At 49.9% G+C, this 20,385-nt stretch overlaps 1 protein-coding gene across 2 annotated transcripts; it reads right to left on the bottom strand.

Moving 5' to 3' along the window:
• Positions 1-1,620: 1,620 nt before the first annotated feature.
• Positions 1,621-19,206, bottom strand: CCM2L (CCM2 like scaffold protein). Of its 2 annotated transcripts, XM_063103486.1 has the most exons (10): positions 19,153-19,206; positions 16,096-16,263; positions 14,425-14,508; positions 14,142-14,325; positions 12,874-13,331; positions 9,630-9,765; positions 7,824-7,887; positions 5,179-5,308; positions 4,489-4,627; positions 1,621-3,609 (listed from the first exon to the last, which is right to left on the bottom strand). In XM_063103486.1, exons 1-10 carry the CDS (start codon positions 19,180-19,182, stop codon positions 3,320-3,322), a joined length of 1,683 nt encoding a protein of 560 aa, XP_062959556.1. In that variant the 5' UTR covers positions 19,183-19,206; the 3' UTR covers positions 1,621-3,319. The 2 variants fall into 2 exon arrangements, with proteins under 2 accessions (XP_062959556.1, XP_062959563.1); XM_063103493.1 differs by lacking the exons at positions 1,621-3,609; positions 7,824-7,887 and having other exon boundaries at positions 4,538-4,627.
• Positions 19,207-20,385: the final 1,179 nt, after the last annotated feature.

Raw genomic sequence — 20,385 nt, 5'->3', positions numbered from 1 at the left:
GTTCCATACTTGCACTACTCCTAGAGATCCTTGGGAACCAGCTGTCCCACCCCCAGGGGGGGTTTTCCTCTTGAGATGCCAGGAACTAAACCAGAAGTAAAGCAACCCTGGCATGGTCTCTGGATGCTACAGGAGGAAGTGCCTATGCTGCCCCAATGTGGGCCCTTTGGACTTCAGAAACTACAGGGTTACATGGCTTGGTAAGAATGTAGTTCCTGGGTGGGTGAGGACATCCTTGGGGTGTAAGAGAAATTGCCCCATCCCCAGAACTATGGGGTAAGAACCATCCCAGTGCCTCTCAGCAGCCCTGTCACTGTGCCCTGGCAAGGACTGTGAGCAGGTTCTAAGCTTGATTCTCTTAAAAAGCCCTCAAGCCTGTCAGAGGGACCCCTATTTCTTTGGCCCCTATCCCTCGCCCAACCAACCTCTTCTTCTATGGCTGCCTCACTCAGGAACTTACTGAGGCTCCCTATAGCTTTGGGTCCAAACGTCTCAGCCTATGATCTTACAACCCAAAGTCTGGGAGACAGGATAGTAGAGAGGCTAGGAACATGGGTTTGGGGTTAGCCCGGTATGAGTCCAAATCCCAGCTCACTGTGTGAACTTGGGTCATTCACTTCACCTCCTTGAGCTCCAGTCCCCTCATCCATAAAATAAGGTTTAAAAAAATTGACAACATTAAAATTTGTTCAACAGAACAAATTTGTTCAATGGAAGGTACCACAGATCAGTTGTTCTCAAAGTGTGGTCTCTGGACCATCAGCATTACCTAAATACTTGTTATGTTAGAAATACAAATTCTTGAGCCCAACCCCTGCTCTACTGTGTCAAAAACTCTGGGAGTGGGGCTCAGCAATCTGTGTTTTAGCAAGTCTTCTGTGAGATTCTGATGCCTGCTACAGTTTGAGAGCCACTGCCATAGATAAACTTAACAGACAGGCAACATACTTGGAGAAGATATTTGGAACATCAATATCTAACAAGGGATTAATATCTAAAATTGGTAATCTACTTTTGTGAATTAACAAGAAAAAGACAAGAAACTGAATAGAAAATGAGCAAAAGATATGAACAAGCAATTCACAGAAGGGGAAGAGCCCAAATGAATGACAATTATAGAAGGAGGTTCAAAATCTCAGGATTAACAGAGAAATGCAAATTAAAACAGTGAGATGCCACCTTGCACCCAAACCAATTGGCAAAAATTACAAAGTCAGACAATGTAAAAGCTGATGAAGACATGGGGAAATAGCATCCTTCATATGCTGCCGATGGAAGCCATTCTGGAAGAATTTAGTGAAATTTAAAATGTATATGCTCTGTGATCTAGTAAGTCCATTCCTGGATATAGAGCCCAAAGAAATTTTCACATAGACCCATGAAAGTCATGTACCAAGATGTTCATCACAGTGTTGGTTGTGGTTAGAGTGAGTTGGAAGCAACTTGGGTGTCCATTGCCGGGTTAAAGGATAAATAAAACAGTGGTAGCTCAGCTTAGAATATTTTGCAGCAGTTGGATGCAATAAACTACATTTCCCCACAGCAATATGAGTAAACCTTAAAAATATTATGGAGAGAATAAAGGAAGCAACAGAATGAGATTCTCATACAATACCATTCATGCAGCGTAAATATGCACACAGAGCATTTTGTATCTTATGTCCAGGGACATTTATCAGCATGTTGGGATGGCTGCTCATGGTGGGGAGGGGGCAGGGGTGTGGGGAACGCATGGATAGGAGTGGGGTGGAGGGTGGATAAAGCATCAGAAGGGTCTTGCGTGGAACAGTGATAATAGGATGATCATTTGCCACAAACTGATTATGAATCATGAAACTCTCTAGACCTGAAGTCCTAATAACAATATTAGTTGAAAACTGGTGATAACAGTACTAACCTCATGGTAAGTACATGTCTGGCCATGGAAGGCTTTGTAAAGTTTTACGAATACGTTTTAGTTTTTCTATGCCAGTCTCTAGCCGCCTCTCACGCTTTGTTCCTTTTAGCCTCTAAGCCTTTTCTGAGGCTGTGCGAGTGCTGTCCTTGTTCTGACTTGTCTATCTTTTCAACCTTGCCTTCAGATTTCTTTGACCACCCCACACCCCTAGATGGCTGTCTGTGGAGTCTTGGGTATTTCTTGTTTGGGGCTCAAGCACAGAGCCAGGCTGGAATAGAGCTGAGAGGGACAAGCCCTGTTTCTTCTTCCCAAACTGTGAGCCCCTGAGGGTATTCTTAACATCTAGGGCTGGCTGGTTTGCTCAGTTGTTACAGCGCGGTGTTCTAACACCAAGGTCGGGGTTCAGATCCCCTTATCCGCCAGCTGCAAAAAACAAAAAAAACCCTCATCCCACCTGTTTCCAATCCATTGTTGCCAGGTAAGACAGGTAAACTGAGAAAGTGTTCAGTGTGGAATGGAAAAGCATTTACTAAGTGATTATCATATGCTAGACCCAGCAGTAAGGTCTTGACCTTCATTAATCCCCATGACGACCCTGCGAGGTTGTGGAGCTGCCCTCACTGGGCAGACGAGGAAACAGAGGCACAGAGAGGCTAGGACACTAACCAGACATGGGCCCCAGCTCTACTGGCTCCAAATCCAACATCCCAAATCCAAATCTGGCTCCAAATCCAAGATCGAAATAAGCAACTCGGTCAGAGTCTTAGGGTCAGCACTGGGACCCAGATCACCCACCCGAGTCAACCCTCAGTGAAGAAAAACCTCTACTCCACGTTGATGCAATTTCTGCCACCAAGGGAGGGGAGACCCTGCCATTTACAGCCTTAAAAAGACCCTTCCCACTTTTTAGTATGGTCAGTTTGAGGTCATATCTGAATTGAATCAGGAGATTCCCTCAAGTTCCTTCCCCTCTTTTTGAACCTCAGTTTCCCAACCTCTAAAGTAGGATGAACAGTCTCTGGGCTCCGGAAGTTCTTTCCTCAGTCTACCAGCAGGTGGAGCCCACTCTTCATCCCTCCGTGGGCCTCTAGAAAGCTGCAGAGAAGCGGGCATCCTGGGGCCGAACCTTCAGGGATACTGGAACGAAGTAGGTCCCCCGCCCATCCCCGGGCTGGTCAAGAGCACTGCCGAGCGCCGGGCGACTGCCCAAGGGTTTAGGTTACGGCTTCGCTCGCCCCCTGCAGGACATTCTCGGTACTGCAGGGACCGGAGCCCCAAGAGCAGGGACGGGGACCTGGGTGGAGACGCCTGGCCAGGGGGTGAGGAGGGGTCCCTGAGGATGGGGTCCCACAAGCAAGGGTGAGTGGGACTCAGGGGCGGGCTGCCGCCCCCCCTCTTCCACGCCCTCTTCACGGGCGCTGGCTACAAGTAGTTGTCTTCGGCTGCGTCGCTCCCGTCCCGGGAGTCGTCGTCGTCGGGGGCCAGCGCCTCGATGTCGTGCGTGATGTCGGCCAGCAGCCGGTGGAAGGCCTGCGCCTCGGGCCGCTGCGCCGCGCCGTCGTAGCTGCGCACGGCCGACGCAGACGTGGAGCTCATGCTGCGCTTGATGCGGCCGAAGCTGTCGGTGAGGATGCCGCCCTCGCGGATGCCCACGCCCTCCAGGAAGCCCTCGAAGTAGCCGATGTCCTGGTCCGGGATGAAGGGCCGCATCCCTGAGGGCAGCGGGCAGGGTGATTCCCTGGGCTCAGCCCCTTCCCCTCCCACAGAGGAATCGCCCTCTCTGGAGATGGGAGTTCAAATCCCCACTCTGCCACTCCCTGGCTGCGTGGCCTTGTCCGAGTTTCTCCCTGGGCCAGCGAATAATGACACAGTACTCAGCACCCAGGAAATGCTCACTACATCTTTGATTATTATTATTACAACTGTTATATTCCCATTTATTTGCTGCGTGACCTTCATTAAATAACTACTCTGAGCCTCACCTTCCTCACCTGTAAAACTGAGATAATCGCACTTGTACTCCCGGTAGGGCTCTGAGGGTTAAATAACAAGGTACTTAGCACATACTGAGCGCCCATAAACATTAGTTCATTTTACTTCTGTCCCTACTTACTAGCTGTGTGACTTCTGCACTTTACTTTCCTCCTCTGAGCCTCAGTTTCCCCATTTACAAAATAGGGACAAATAATAGTATCTACTTCCCAGAACTGGAGGCATTCAATGAGATGATGCTTGGCACATGGTAACTGCCAAACACACGTTAGCTTATTAGTGTCGTTATTCCTGTTGTTATTAGCCCTCCTGACTAGCTGTGTAACCTTGGGCAAGTTCCTTAGCCTCTCTGAGCCTCAGCTTCCTCACAGGGTAAGATGGGAAGAATCATTCCCTCTTCCAGCATGGCTACATCCATGCTTCTTAATAGCTGTGTTTCCTGGTTCTGTTACACGTCCTTTCCCTCCTCTGCACCTTGGTCTCCTCATCTGCTCCTTGGATCTCATGGTAAAACACTTCCAACCTGGTGCCTGACTGGGAATGGCATGGACCAAGTAGGGGCCTTAGCCAACCCCTGGGGGCTGAGTAAGGGGGCTCACCGAGGAGGAGGAACTTGCGCCTGTCTCCATAGAGTTTCAGCAGGCCTGCACAATAGTCCTGGATGGGCAGCCCCAGCCGGTACTCTCGCAGCAGCAGCGCAAACTGCTGGATCTCAGGGGGCCCCAGCTTACTCCGCAACTGTGCAGGAACACCATTCAAGATCAATTCCAGAATGCAACCCCACCCAACCCCTGCCTAAAAGCTCCAGAGCCCCCTTTAAGGGCATGAAAACTTTCCTCTGAAAACTCCTTCACAGCCTACGCGGGGGACATCCAGATCCCTTGGGCTAAGAATGGGATGTGGACTCAAGCTGTCTGACTTCAAATTCTGGCCCCTTCATTGGTCAGTTCTGTGATCTTGGGTAGGTGATGAGCCCCCTGACCCCTGCTTTTCTTACCTACAAATTGAGGATAATGATGGCATCTCCCTCTTGGGCTTGTTGAAAGGATGAAAAGAAATGATGCACAAAAGGTGCTTAGACAGTACCTGGTATACAGCAAGCACTCAATTAATGCTAGCTGACATTAGTTAATGCCTTTCACAGCCAGCTTCAGTTTGTTCTCCTAACCTCACCTCCTGCCCTGATCATATGCTGCAGTTTTGTCCAGGCCTATGCACAATTCCTGAGATACCCCATGTTTATTCCAGCCCCCAGGCCTTTGCTGGTGCTGTCCCCATGGCCACCTCACCGTGATCATGTAATCCTGTAACTGCTCAAGGCCCAGGCCGCTGTGGTCGCTGCTGCTGCAGTGGGAGCCATGGAAAGAGGGTGTGGACGTGCCACTATAACAAGCTTCAAAAGTGTCCTGGGAGCCATTGCTGTAGGGATAAGAGAAAAGGGGCCTTGAGTCGCCTCCCTCCAGCTCTTCTCCCTGGAGCAGGCTGAAGGAGGGCAGGCACAGCTATGGATGCTCTGGGCCTAGGCCTCCTCCAGACTCCATTTTGGCCTCCAAGGCCTGGCATGATCTGGCCCCTGGCCACCTCTCAAGCCTTGACTCCCACTGTGCTCTTTGTGCTCCAGCCACCCTGCCTTCTCCTTTTCCTCCGCTACTCCAAGTACCTCCTCACCTCTGGGCCTTTGCACATGCTGTCCCTCCCCTGGAATGCCTCTCTCCCCTACCTTTTGTTCAGCTAACTCTTATCATTCAATCCTAAATCACCTCCTCAGGAAAGTGTTCCCTGATCCCCCCAGGCTGGGTTAGACTCTCCGTCAAACGTACTCACTAACTCTGTAGTCTACCCATGACATGAAAGAACTTTCCAGATACCCCACCAAACATCCTCTCCAACCACTCTGTCCCTCACAGCCTCTGTTGTAGCCACAGTGGCCTCCTGCCTGCTCCTCAAATGCACCAAGCCTTACCCTGTTTAGAGTCCTTGAACTTGCCATTCCCTCTCGTGAAATGCCTTTTCATCCTCCAGGTCTTGGTTCAAATGTCATCACTTCTGAGAGGCCCTTCTGATTCCCCAGATGAGACAGGGTCCCCCCTCAGCCTCTCTTGCAGCACGCTAAGCTTCTCTTAGTGCGTATTACTATTAAATAGTGGTTTCTTTACCTCCTGTGCTAAATTATAAACTTGGCAAGAGCAGGGGCCTTGGTTTTCTTCATTTGTTGAGTACCTACTATGTGCCAGACATGTGTCTTGCTGTCTTTTTTTTTTTTTTTTCTTTTTGCTCTGTCTTGTTTCCTGCTGTATTCCCAGCACACAGCACAGTGCCTGGCACATAGAAGGTACTCAATAAATATTGCCTAATAGATCCCATTACCAGCCAGCCACACACACATACACAAAAAGCCCAATAAAAATTCAACCTTGGGCCCCTGGCTCCTGATCTCCAAATTGATCCAGAACCATCTTCCATTATTACCTACAGAGAAGCAGTGTAGCTTCATGGTTAAGGGTGTGGACTCAGAAGCCAACCTGCTTGAGTTCAAATTCCAGTCCTACAACTTACTAGCTCCTTGACCTTGGGAAATTAAACTTAATTTTTCTATTCATCAGTTTTTCCATCTATAAAATGGGATGATAAAAATTGTTGTCATTGTGAGATTTAGAGGAGTTAATATTTGTAAAGCACTTAGAGTCATGGACTTTAAGTAATAAACAGTAGCCACTGTAATGTTGCTATGTTGACAAAAAATAAAAAAGTGCTTTAGAGAACAGCACTTGGCACAGAGCAAGCTCAATAAATGTTAGTCATTATCATGATTTTCATCTCTCCAGCACATATCAGGTTGTCTAAGGACTAGCCTAAGGGCACACTGTATTAGAAAGGCAAATCTATTGTCACTAAAAAGGAAAGGAAAAAAAAAAAAAAGGGCAGGACACATATCACTAGCAGAGACTGCTATCTGCCAACCCAGAGTCCGTGGTAACATTACTAGGGTGATCAATTCATACTGGTTTGCCCAAAACTTTCTTGGCTTTAGCACTGAGAATCCCATATGCTGGGAAACCCTCATTGCTGAGAAAATGATTAGCCACCCTAAATAGAACCCTGTGCAATGTTCCCAACTGACATTGGCTTTGATCCTTAATTTTCCAGCCTTGCTTGCAGCTAGTTATGGCCATGTGGCCATGCTCTAACCAATGAGATATAAGCAGAAGTCATTGCGTGGAGATTCTGGCAAAGCTCTTTAAAGAGCTCCCTGGCATGCTACTGTGATGGCTGGAGCTACTGCCACATCTTGGTCCATGAGAAAATCTTGACAATGGAAGCAAGTGCTGAGGAGGGTGGGACAGGAAAAAGAAGCCTGGGCCCCTGATGACCATGAGGCCCTGAATTCCTGCTCTATTTTATGTAAGAGGCAAGAAAAAAAGCTCTGTCCTGTTTAAGCTACACTTTTTTTTTTTTTTTGGTCTTTTTCGTGACCGGTACTCAGCCAGTGAGCACACCGGCCATTTCTGTGTAGGATCCGAACCCGCGGTGGGAGCGTCGCTGCGCTCCCAGTGCCGCACTCTCCCAAGTGCGCCCAAGGGGTCGGCCCATTAAGCTACACTTTTTAAGGGTTTTCTATTACATGGAGCCAAAACTAAAGTAAACCAAACTTATTCTTTGACATTAGCTGTGATTTTGGACTCTGGAGGCCCCTGGGCCTGGATGACTGGGAGAGAACCGCAGGCCTATCTGGATCCAGGTCTGGGTTCTGGTGTTCCCCTGGGCCTCTTGGGGGTCTGGATCTTGCAAGCCTGCCAGAGCTTGGGGCTCTCCAACCCTCAAGGCCCAGTGTCTTGAGATTGGGTCACTTTCCCCTACCCTCTCTGGAGGAGTTACCCTGCTTGTGCAGGAGTGGGGGAGCAAAAGCGGTGTCCCCAACACTGGTGGTACCCACAAGGAGCTGCAGCAGCTGAAGTCAGCATCATAGGCATAAGTCCCATCCGTGTGGCAGCTCTCACCTGTGAACAGCAGACAGAGGGACTGTCAGAGGCAGCAAAGCAGGCACCAGCATCCCTGGTTCCCAAGGCTCTGAACTTGGACTTACTCTGGGGTCTAGGCCTGTCCCCCCCCCAACAAAAAAACACAGCCAATGTTGGGCAACTCCCTTCCCCTTGCCTGGTTCTTAACTTCCCCACCTTCCTGCCTACCTTATGGGGGCCTTGGAAATAGCAGATGAAGGAACCGTGAGGGAATGTTTTGGAAACTATATCTGTCTGAGACAGAGAGGGGGAAGGAACTCAAAATATTCAGAGGAAAGAAGCACCACTTACAAGAAAACTTGTTCTCTTCCTGGCCCTGTTGTCTCATTTATCCAGGGACTGGCTTCACTATTCTTTTTTTTTTTTTTAAAGATGACCGGAAAGGGGATCTTAACCCTTGCCTTGGTGTTGTCAGCACCTCGCTCTCCCAAGTGAGCTAACCGGCCATCCCTATATAGGGATCTGAACCCATGGCCTTGGTGTTCTCAATACCACACTCTCCCAAGTGAGCCACGGGCCGGCCCTGGCCTCACTCTTCTGATCTCAGCTCACTCAATGTCACTCCCTCACCCTGACTTCCCAGGTGAAGCAGTTCCTCAGTATATGTTCCCATAGCACAGTGTGTGGTTATCTGTTTGTGTAGTTATTTAATTTCTGCTGGCCTGCCTCAGCGATGCAAGCTTTGTGAAGGCAGGGCCACATCTGGTTTTGCTCACCAGTATACCTTGGCAATTAGCCCTAGATCTAACACATAGTAGGTGTTCAGTAAGTATTTGCTGAACGAGTGAATTTGTTGAAATATTTGTTGAATTATCTCATTTGTTTGCCTATCATCCATGTGTGGGTCGATGAACTACCCCAGCTTCCCAACAGGCACAGCTCCCACAGATGGGAGGGCCTCCAGCAGAGAGCCAGCACCCTGTTGCTGGAACTACACAAACAGGTCTCGCTGCAGAGGGCTGTGGCTGAGGGAATTCATCTAGTAGCCTTGAAGGTAGCACAGGGAGTGAGGTTATTGCAAATAGAAGTTTTAGAATCAGATAGACCTGGGTTTGAAGCCTGACTCTGCCACTTACCAGCCATGTGATCTTGAGCAATTTATTGACTACTCTGAGCCTCAATGTCCTCATCTATAAAACTGGAATCATAAGGCTTCAGAGAGTTGTTTCATCCATTCAAAAAATACCTCTTCAGCATCTGTGATGTACCCAGTCCCATGCTAGGCACAGGCAATACAGTGGAAAACAGGACAGACAAGGTTGCTATGAGGATCAAAAAGATCTGGCACATTGGTACCATGCTTAGCAGGTGATCGATATTGTCTGTTTTAGTCTCATTTTCATTCCAGCCCTTGATTGCATCCAAGGACCAGTCTAGAAATATTGGTTTTGACCTAGGAGCCTTGTGGGACTGGTGACTCAGTAAGCAGACAATACATGTGTTTAGTTCTCTTCCAATCAAGAACACCAAAAACAACAGAGAGAAAAGTTTGACTCTGAGGAGCTTGTTCTGAATTGGCAACCTGAACATCTTTGAAGAAGCTAGGTTTGAGGTCATCATGAAAATCTACATTTGATTTTACCTACATATTAGGGTACACTGTAATTGTAGAGATCAGAACCCCTAAAGGCCTTCATCAGTCCTGAGTCCTGGGGTACCCTCCCTCCGGTGGCCTTTTAGGATATTTTACAGGAGGAAAGGCCAGGAGTTGGGGTACTCACTGCGGCTGCAGAGCCATGGCCGTTCGGGTGTGGACATGTAGTGGTAGCCGGCCCGGTCCACACACTCAATGCTCTGGTCCCCATAGATGATCTGGAAGACCTGACAGATGAGCGCACAGGACTCCTCGGCGGCATCCTGGCCCAGGGAGGAGGAGAGAGAGCTCAGTTCTTCACCAATGACCAGGACACCCCCTACCTCCTCAAACACAGTATGAGGAGGCTCACAGAGACACACACCTATGGACCTCTTTAAATCAACTTTGAGGACATTTCGAATCAAAATCATATGGTCACTCTCCGGATCTTGCGACCCCTTTATGGAATCCAGTGACAACTCTGACTCCTCTGACATAAAAAATGCACCCCAGATTTCTGCGGGATTCATGGACCCTCCTGAAGCTTATTTAAAATAAGCCTTAATTTAATTTAATATACAGGTATGGAAGCTGAGGCCCAGAGAAGAAAAGTGATTAGCCAGAACCAGAACTGAGGTCTCCTAATACCTAGTAGGATGAGGAATAATTAAGAGTTTCAAAATGTTAGGCTCAACATAATTACTACTGCTGGATGCCATACTTAAATCTGAGGTTCCTGGCACCCAGTGCAAAAATGGAAAAAGTATGAATACATAAAGTTCAATGTCTTATAGAAGGAAGGAGTTTAAGTTCTCCAGTGAAACTTTTTTGAGATTGCAAATTTGAAGAGGAATTTACCTCTTTAATTTACACAGAAAGACAATAACTGATGAAGAGACCATCCTCATGAAGCTATTTCCTATTTTGTGTCTCTAAAAAAGCCCAAGGTGTAAATTAAAATGTAACTCAGGATAGGCATTTTGAGATAATGGGGGTGTACTAATCATTAAACCAAGATCGATCCTTACAATGATGCTACAAAATGGACAGGGCAGAGAGGACCCTTATTTTATAGTTAAAGACATTGAGGCTGAGAATGATTAAGTGACTTGCCAAGGCTCACACAGCAGGTGCATGGCATTAGTTAACACTGGTACCCAGGTTTCTTGACTCTAACTCCTCTATCCTCTTTGGGACCATGATGCCTCAGATAGGAGGCCAGAGGCTCAGACACCCCTGGAAAGCAACTCTTTGTTTATTTACTCATCCCACAAATTCTCATTTAATCCTACTGCATGTCAGGCACTGTGCCAGGCTCTGTACCCTAAAGCCCTCACAGTCCAGAGGGATAAACAAGGCACACTGTTGTCTCTGTCTGGTATCCCCCTTCCAGGCTCTTCACTCTGACTCCTCCCTCTCCTTCACCTTTCAATTTAAACAGCACAAACTCACTTTCTGTATTGAAAATGGATCTCCCCCATTCACTGAAACCAGCTTTTCTCCTCAGTCCCCACGGCAATGTATAACAATATATCATGCATTAATTAATCCATTCATTAAACAAATGTTTATTGAGCATCTATTATGTACCAGGCACTGTTCTAGATGCTGGGGGTACCACACTGAACCACCCAGAACACACAGGTTTCTTGTACTTCTCAAGGAGGTCAGCCTGGCCAGAGTGGAGTGCATAAAGGGGGAGTGTAGACAGAGATGAGGCCAGAGAGGGAATGGGGTTGGTGGCTGAGCATGGATGGCCTTGTAAGCAATTGTAAGGATGACAGCTTTTACTCTGAGTGAAATGAGGAGCCATTGGGAGATTTGGAGGAGTGACACAATGTGACTTATGTGTTAACAGGACCGCTCTGTGTTGGGAAGAGACTGTAAGCAAGGGCTGAACCAGTGAGGGGGTGACTACATGATCCAGATGAGAGAAGGTAGGGCATAGGCCTGGGTGGGGACAATGGCAGATGGGGAGAAGTGGATGGGCTTTGGTTATATTTAAAAAATAAGGACCCACATGACTTATTGACAGAGTGGATATGGGGTGTGTGTGAGAGAGAGAGAGAAACAGAGACAGGAGAGCCAAGGATAACATCAAGGTTTTGGCCTGAGCAACAGAAGGACAGAGCTGCCATTTACTGAGTCGGGGAGACCAAGTGAGTAGCAAGTTTGAGGGAGAAGACTGGGAGCTCAGCTTTGGACATGTTAGGTTTGAGATGATCATTAGATCTTTGCATGGAGAGGTTGAGTGGAAATTTGGTGAGAGACAGGATTTGGGGAGTTCTAAGTGTTTTAAAAGCCATGAGACTAGAAATCACCTAGAAATGAGTGGAGATAAAGGAGAAAGGACGACCATGGATTAATAAGCCCAGTACTCCAACTTTAAGAGGCTGGAGATAAGAGGAACCAGCTCCTGAGAAGGAACCAGGGAAAGCCAAGACAATGTGTCGAATTGGAAGCCAAGTGAGAAAGTGTTGCAAGGGGAGGGAGTCAGCTATGGTGTCTTTTACTCTCCCTCTAGACAGGCACCGTGCCTGTTTTGTTCACCACTGTTTATATACAGAGGGCATCAGTGGCCCTGAAAAGCTTAGAAGGCTCAAGGCTTGAAGGTATCTGCTAGACTGTAAGCTCCCTAAGGGAGGACACCAAACGTCTGGTTTACCTCTGTATCCATAGCATCTAACCCAGTGCCTAGCACATAGGTGGCACTCAATAAACATTGTCACATAAATAAGCAAGGGTGAATGGGAGGATAGCACGAGGAGGAGGGAAGGCAAGAATGGTAAGGCTTCTGCCTTGGGTGACTACCTTAGTTACCAAGAATACCGGCTCTGAACTTCCTGGGTTTAAATCATGAAATCACCACCTGCCTCCGGTGTGACCTTGCACAAGTTATCTAACCTCTGGATCTGTTTCCTTCTCTATAGAATGGGGAGAGTTGTAATATTTGCCTTTAGGGGTTGTTGTGAGAATTAAATGAGTTAATGCTATCCTGTGTCTGGCACGGGTTGGCACTCGATTTGCGCTGGTATGATTGGTGTCGTGATTGTTACTGTAGTGGTGCCACTATTGGAGAAGGAGCAGGGCTGGAGGAGGGGGTTAGATCAAGTCTGTTTTGGCCATTCTGAGTTTTCATCCTACTGGGGGAGGGGAGCCAGAGGGAGGTGTCCTGGAGGTGTCCAAGGCTGCAGTTTAGAAGTCATAGGCACACCTGAAAGTCCTGGGTGAGGACGAAGGAGGGAGAAGGGAAAAGGCAGGGGCAACGCTCAGGAACTTCGCGAATGGGATGGGGTGGGGCGGGGTGGGGAGGGGTGGGGCGGGACGGGGCGTGCAGAGCCGCGTCCCCGAGGCAGGGCTTTGGTGCGCGGGGTGCCCTTTGGGCTCACCCTGTTGGCCACAGCCAGGATGACCAGGTTGCAGTAGGCGTCGGGGCTGGGGTCCTGCGGGTCGAGCGGATTGGAGCCCGGGTGGCGCCGCTCCCAGCTGCCGCCGCCGCCCGCCTGCCTCCGCTCCCAGCTGCCGCCCGGCTTGCCCGCGCCGCCGCCGCCGCCGCAGTGCCGCCGCTCCCAGCTGCCGCTGAACGTCTGCCGCCGCTCCCAGCTGCCCGACGCCCGCGCCCCTGCGCGCTGGCGCTCCAGGCTGCCGCCGCCGCCGCCCCCGGCCCGGGCCTCGGCGCCCGCGCCCCCGCCCCACGCCATCCGCCAGTCCAGGCTGCAGATGGTGTGGCGCCGCTCCGCCGTGCCCACCCGCCGCTTCTCCGGCACCGCGCCCGGCGGGCCCGGGTCGCGCCCCGCGCCGCCGGGGCTGGCGTCCACGCCGGCGGGCACCGGGTCCACGCCCAGACCTAGGAGAGGCCGGGGGGCCGTCAACAGCAGAAGATCCGGGCTGAGAGACCCCTCCCGAGGCCAGCTGGAGGGCCCGGCCCCGCCGCCCCTGGCCTCAGGCCCCACCCCTGGTCTGGAAGTCGTGCGGCCATTCCCGCCCCGCTCCGAGTCCGTACTCTCGGGCCCGGACCTCGGCCTCAGGCTCCACCCCGGTCTTGGCTCCACCCCTGGCCTCCGGGAGGTGGCGGGGCGCTTCCCACCTGCCCAGCCCACTCCCGCGGCCCTCGCCTCAGACCTGCCTCTGACCTGCGGGTGGTGGTCAGGTCGCCCCCTCCCTCCGCACCCTTAACTCGGACCCTGTACCTGGTTTCACGCCCCCTCCCCCCCGGATTCCCACTTCCTCACTCTCCTCAACCCCGTCCCTGGCCCCAGGCCCCGCCCCTAATTTGGCCTGGTCTGAAGACTCAAGCGCCCTCAACCACAAGCTCCGCCCCTTGGCCACTGGCCCCGCCCCTAGGCCAGACCCCGCCCAGAGCTCGCGACTCCACCCTTGCCTCGGAGCGGTGTGGTCACGCTCCCTTCACCACGCCCTTTAACTTCGGGTCTCCCATCCTTCATCCTCAACCTCAGGCTCCGTCTTCTTGCATGTGGCCTCTTCGGCCTGCGCCTTGTCTCGGGGTAGCTTGGTCAGGCCTTTTCCATCACCGCCTCACCCAGCCTCAGGCCTTGCACCTGTCGCAAGTCACGCCCATTCCCAAGACTAAACCCTGGGTCCTTTCTCTCCCTTCTCATCTCCTGGCCCTGCCCTGGCCAGTTCCCGCCCGCTGTACCCGTCTTAAGCACTAGCAGGTGCAGCGCGTCGTCCTGCAGGTAGGAGGCGGCGGCGATCTCGTGCGTGGGGATCCGCAGGATGAGCTCCTCGTTGTCGCGCCAGGTGAGCAGCAGGCAGCGAGCCGACAGGCTCAGGATGCTGTCCTGCTCCGCCGTGGTCTTCAGCGGCAGCTCCTTCAGCTGCTGCGGGGTGAGTCGGATCCCCTGAGTCCCCAGGGCCGTGGGTAGGAGAAGGAGAAGCAGACGACAGAGACCCTGCTTCCTCCCTCCCCAGAGCCTCACCCTGGCCGTGTCCAGCAGCTGCAGGAGCTCGTCCCGGCTGGAGGGGTTCAGTGAGGAAGTCACCCAGGTGAGGTGGCCCAGGAACTGGATGGGAGATGGGGTGGGAGAAGAACACAGAAGTCAGCCTGAAGCCTTGGAGGACCTTGGCCTCCTCACTGATGCAGTGCGATACAGAGATAAAAATAGCTCAATTAATAACCTGATAATAGCTTTTATTGAGCCCATAATAGAAGCCAGACACAGTTCTGAGTGCTTTTTATGTATTCACTCATTCATCCTTGCTCTAAGGATGGGAAAACCAAGGCACAGTGTGACTTGTCCCAGGATTATAGAGCTAGAAAGGGCAAAACTGAGTTCCACACACCAGATCCCACACTCTCAACTGCTAGCTTAGATCGCATTGACACACAGTCATTTAACCTTATAGGGCTCCACAGGGAAGCAGAAGTCACTGTAATAGCTTGAAAGAACTGACCCCCTATGAATTTCCTCTGGCCTGAGTGGCTCTCTTCACCCCAGCATCATTTCATACTGGCTGCAAATCACTTGCCCTCTCGATGATCTTGTTGCAGAAGTCAAATGGAAAGGGAAGAATGTCGTATCAAATTCGTATATTATATTTTCTCAGAAAAGAGATGTCCTAAATCAATAAATTAATTCTTCATTCTAAGTTATAACTTAACATTATCACTTAAATGTTATTCAATATAAGAAATTTTTCCATTATTTGTAGTTGTACTCTTCTAGGTGAATTCCACCAATCAACCTTCTCTCTTTTTAGTCTCTATGAAATTTTAGTCCCCAATTTTTAAGTGGATTTATTAGTTTTTTCCTCCATATAGGGTTGCCAGATAAAATACACGATGCCAATTCAATTGGAATTTCAGCCGGACAACTAATAAACTAATTTTTAAAAAAAGTTTTTAGTAGGGCTGGCCCGTGGCTCACTCAGGAGAGTGTGGTACTGATAACACCAAGGCCATGGGTTCGGATCCCTATATAGGGATGGTTGATTTGCTCATTTGGGAGAGCGTGGTGCTGACAACATCAAATCAAGGGTTAAAATCCCCTTACCGGTCATCTTTAAAAAAAAAAAAAAAGTTTTTAGTACTTTTAGTCCCATGCAATACTTGGGATATACTTATGCTAAAAAGCAGTATTCATTGCTTATCTGATATTTAAATTGAACAAGATGGCCTGTGTTTGCTAAATCTGACAACCCTACCCCCATATCAACTTTCCTTGGCAAAATGAGGATCTCCCACTGCTCCTTCATGGTGTCCACGAAATAGAAGTAAAGCCCTTGAGTTGTCAAAGTCCTTTGTGGCTAGCTGTTAACCTGGACACTGAGTGACAACAAGGTCACCGCAGTAAAATCTCATGGGTAGGTAGGGCTTTTCTGTGCACCAAACCCTCTCCCATCCACTCTCCCCTGGGGGTAAGGTTTGAGTCCCATGGTGAGGTGGGAACACTGAGGCTCAGTAGGTGTAGGTCACTTGCTGTGGGTACACAGCCTAAGGCAGGGTCGAGACTGACATGAACCCAGACCTCTTTCTCATGTGTCACTGCTTCCCCTGTGTGAGACAGGACTGGTCAGGGGTTGGTATGGAGAACAGGTAAGGTCTCTTCCTCACCCCAAGGTTGTCCCTCCCCTTCTCATCCCACACGCACCTTGACCTCTTTCTCCAGGTAGTCACACAGCAGAATCTGGGGGTCGATAAGGTAGTCAGGGGGATAAAGGGGCATTGAGTGCAGGGGCCGGCGACTCACGCTGCTCCGAAAGGCTGCCCGGCGCCCAGCCTTGGGGAAGACTAGCCTTCGGATGGGGGATACAAAACCCTGGGGGAGGACAGGTAGAATAACATTAATTACAGTGGCTGACTTTATAGAGCACTTGCTTTCCATGCTCACTGTTTTACTTACATTAACTAACTTAATTCTCACAAAAACTCTGTAGAAGTGGTACCCCTGTAATTCCCATTTTACAGATGGAGAAACTAAGCCCCAGGGAGGGAAATAGCTGATAAGGTCATTAACTAGTAGTGGTGGAAGCAATAGTTCACCCTGAGCAGTCCAGGTCCAAAACCTCCATCTTAAACAGCCAAGTGGGGATGTGGCCCCTGCCAACCAGGTTTAAGAAACAGGGTAGAATAAGTAAATTTAAGTATAATCCAGGGGCACCTGCCTGAAAGTGGCCTGGATCAAAATTAAAGGTGCAAATTCCAGGGCCCCATCCCAGACTAACAGAATCTAAATTGCAGAGGAAAGTCTGAGCATTACTCTAGAGCAGCAGTTCTCAATGTGTGTCTCCTGGGAGAGCACACACATTGCAGCCTCCAGCAGCCTTATTATATGGAAACTTGAGAGAAATGCAGATTCTTGGTCCCCATCCTGGACCTACTGAATAAGAAACTCTGGGAGTAGGGCCAGCAATTAGGTTTGAATAAACCCTCCAGGTGACTCTGATGCTTGCTCAAGTGTGAGAACCACCCTTCAGAGCATTGCTTGTAACCCTGGCTGTACTTTAGAACTACCTGGGGAGCTTCTAAAACTCCAGACACCCAGGCTTCATCCCAGACCAATAGAATCAAGAATCCTAGAACTGAGACCCTGTCATCAGGATTTTTAGATCATTTCAATGAGCAGCTCAGCTGAAAACCACTAAGTAGAATATGCGGTGTAATTATTTAACTCCCACAAAATGAGTGTGAACAAGACAATACCCCTGCCCTCAAGGAGCTCATATTCTAGTTCAGGTAAACAGACAATACACAAGTCCATAAATGCATGTCTTCATTCCCTCACTCATCCAGTAAACATTTATTCATATTTGTATGGTGGGATCCTGTGCTGGGGGCTGGGGATTCAGTGGAGAACTGGACCCCATCCTTGCCTGCCGGGCTTGTGATAAATGACCTAAACTAGTGAGTCGCAAACCTTACTGTGCCCACTAGTTCTGATTCATTAGGGCTAGGTTGGGCATTTCTAACGAGCTCCCAGCTGATGCTGGTGCTAGTGGACTGCACACCACAGTTTGGGTATCCAGGATCTAAATGAGTGGTTCTCAAAGTGTGGCCCCGCAACCAGCAGCATCAGCATCACAGGGGAGCTTGGTAGAGATGCAAATTCTCGAGCCCCATCCCAGACCTAATGGATCAGAAACTGGGGGTAAGACCCAGTAATCTGGGTTTTAATAAGCCCTCCAGGTGATTCTGCTGCATGCTCAGCTCAGGTTTTAGGACCAATATCTTGGAGCCTGGATGGGGTATGTGGAAGCTCTGAGAAATGAGAGCAAACTATCTGGGAGAAGGCATGCCAAGCAGAGGGCACAGTATGTGCAAAATCCTGGAGACCTCAAAGACTGGATAACGATGTGCCTGGAGAAACCATGTGCAATCAGTCTGTTGTGGCTGTATTATGAGATGACCATGTCACGGAGACCTTGAATACCAGCTATGGAACTGGGACTTTATCCTGTGTATATGAGTGTGTAGGGGTTGGGGTGGGGGTAAATGCTTTGTGACCCTGAGTGGTCCAGCCCTGCCTACCTCTCCAGCCTCTTCTTACCCCACACTCCCCCTCCAGCTACAGGGCCATCTTTCAGTCCTTCCTACTTACTACACTCCTTTCCACCACAGGGTTTTTGCACATTCTGTTCCTCTGCCCAAAACAATCTTCCCTTCCTCCTTTCCTCTCACCTGTCAGCTCAAACTGACCAGCCTAGGGCTGGGTACCCTAATATTCTGTCTCCCGGCACTGATTATGGGGACTTCTATGCAATTTTACATTAATTCGCTCATTGCCTTTTAAAAAAATTAATAGTTGCTTCTCCCACTAGACTGTGAGCTTCAGGGAGGGAGTAGGGACCTTGTCTGACTTTGCTTATCACTGCATCATCCCAGCACCAGGCACGGTGCCGGGCACATAATAGGTGCCCAATAAATAGCTATCAAAAGAACAAACCAAGAGAGAACGTGCGCATGTGTCTTGGCTCCTTTCTGAGCCCTCCATGATTCATGTGGGTACCTTTTAGAACAGCTCTGAACCATGTTTTCCGGGGGAAGAGGGCTGCGTGAGGATGAGGGTGGGGTGGGAGGTGGAATCTGTGGACCTCCCTGAACCCCAAAGACTACCAGGTAAGATGCCCAGAGAAGTAGATTACAAAACTTCTCAGAGTCAGGAAGGGGTGACAATCGGGGTGCGGGGTCGGGGTAGGGGTTGGGAAGTGACTCCTGGGCTGAGGCCTTAGCAGTGGGCCCTTGTATAAAGATGGGGTGGGGGCAGGGGTAGGTTGGACACAGCAGGGGAGCAGGTGGGAGACCCAAGCCTGGATAGGCAGCCACCTAGCATAGAATTGCCCTGGCTGGGGTCCTTCTGTCTGGGACAGTGGGGAGCAGGGGAGTGAGTCTGCTGGGTGACTATCCTTCTGTGTGAGAAACTGCAGGAAGGAACCACCAGGGACACCAGGGAAGCAGGTTTGGAATATCTCCCAAACTAAGTCTGTCTTGCCAGGTTTCCCGGGAAGGTCCCTGTCTGTCTGTCCATTCCAGGGATGACAGAGGCCACTGAGAGTAGAGAAACAGGTTAGAACCCAAATGTCTGGCTGTGCAAGGGTGGGAAGGAAGGTCCCTCCAAATGAGAAGAAAAGCCCCACTTATGCCACTTGCTGTCCCCCGCCTTGCACCCCAGGCTTCCCCCCTTCCCAGTTTCTCCCAAACTCCCACCTACCTTCTTCCCTTTCTTGACTTCATATTCCATGGTGAAGCATTCCCTCTACTCCTGCCACTCTCCTGGCCACCCCCACCCCTTGTTCCTTTGTTCTTTTTTCCTGCCTGATCGGAAACTCCACCAGCCCTGGAGTTCCTGCCCCTCCCATCTGATAGTGGTGGGGGGGTGGGGGTGAATGGGGGCGTGGAGGACACAGTCTTGGGACCCTACAGCTGAAGGGTGGAAGCCCAGGCAGAGTAAGTGACCTGGGGAGACAAGGCCCCCAGTCAGAGTCATGCTATCAGGGGGGCTTGGGAGTTGGGTAAGGCCAGGGAAGGGTACCCCAAATATGGAGTCCAAATCTAGAAAATCCCAAGTTCCAGCGCTACTTCTGTCTCTGACTAGCTGTGTGACCTTGACCAGGCAAGTCAGTCCCCACTTTCAGAGCCTGTTTCCCCCTCCCCTCTATAAATTGGGAGTAAACATTGCTTCCCTCCCTGGGCTACTGTAGTGAGAAATGAATGAAAGAGGGGGTGGAGCATGCTTCATAAACTACGCAATACTGTGTCCAAGCAAGTGATGATTTAAAAATGTTAATCATTGCTATTAAGGGTGGCAGTGTGCGTGGGCTTTGGAGACAGGCTGCCTGAGTTTCATTCATGCTTTGCCACTTAGTAGGGTTGTAACCTTGACCACCCATGCCTCAGTTTTCCAATGTATAAAATGGGCATAACACTAATTTGACCTCATAGTGAACTTGTAAGGATTAAATGTACTTAGAAGAGCTCTTGGCACATATTAAGTGCTTAATAAATATTAAATATTTACCAGTCTATGGGTCCTGGGTTGTTTTACTGTCTCTTGGGAGAATATTAGGGAGGCAAGGCCCCCTTCATGGATCTGTGCTGAGCCCTTTACAAATTTCATCTCACTTATTCCTCACACTGTTGAGGTACCATTATCACACCTGTTATACAGATTTTAAAAACTGAACTGAAGTGCAGAGCCTGGCTCGAGGAGGTCACAAAGTGAATAAGAAGACCTGGGATTTCTGGCTGGTCTGGATCTGAAGCCTAGTGTTCCTTATCTCTAGGCCCTATGCACTCTGCACGCCCCACCAGGGACTGTTGGGAAGGTTCTGCGTGGGCCATCCACATCCCCATGACACTTGGGTTCTGGAGGCCCATGCTCTGCAACTGACTTGCTGTAGGACCCAGGACAGGTTGCTTATTGTAACCTCTCTTGGCTTCAGCT

Source organism: Cynocephalus volans, chromosome 1, assembly GCF_027409185.1.
Source record: "Cynocephalus volans isolate mCynVol1 chromosome 1, mCynVol1.pri, whole genome shotgun sequence".
NCBI lineage: Eukaryota > Metazoa > Chordata > Mammalia > Dermoptera > Cynocephalidae > Cynocephalus > Cynocephalus volans.
This window is presented reverse-complemented; position numbering and strand designations above follow the sequence as displayed.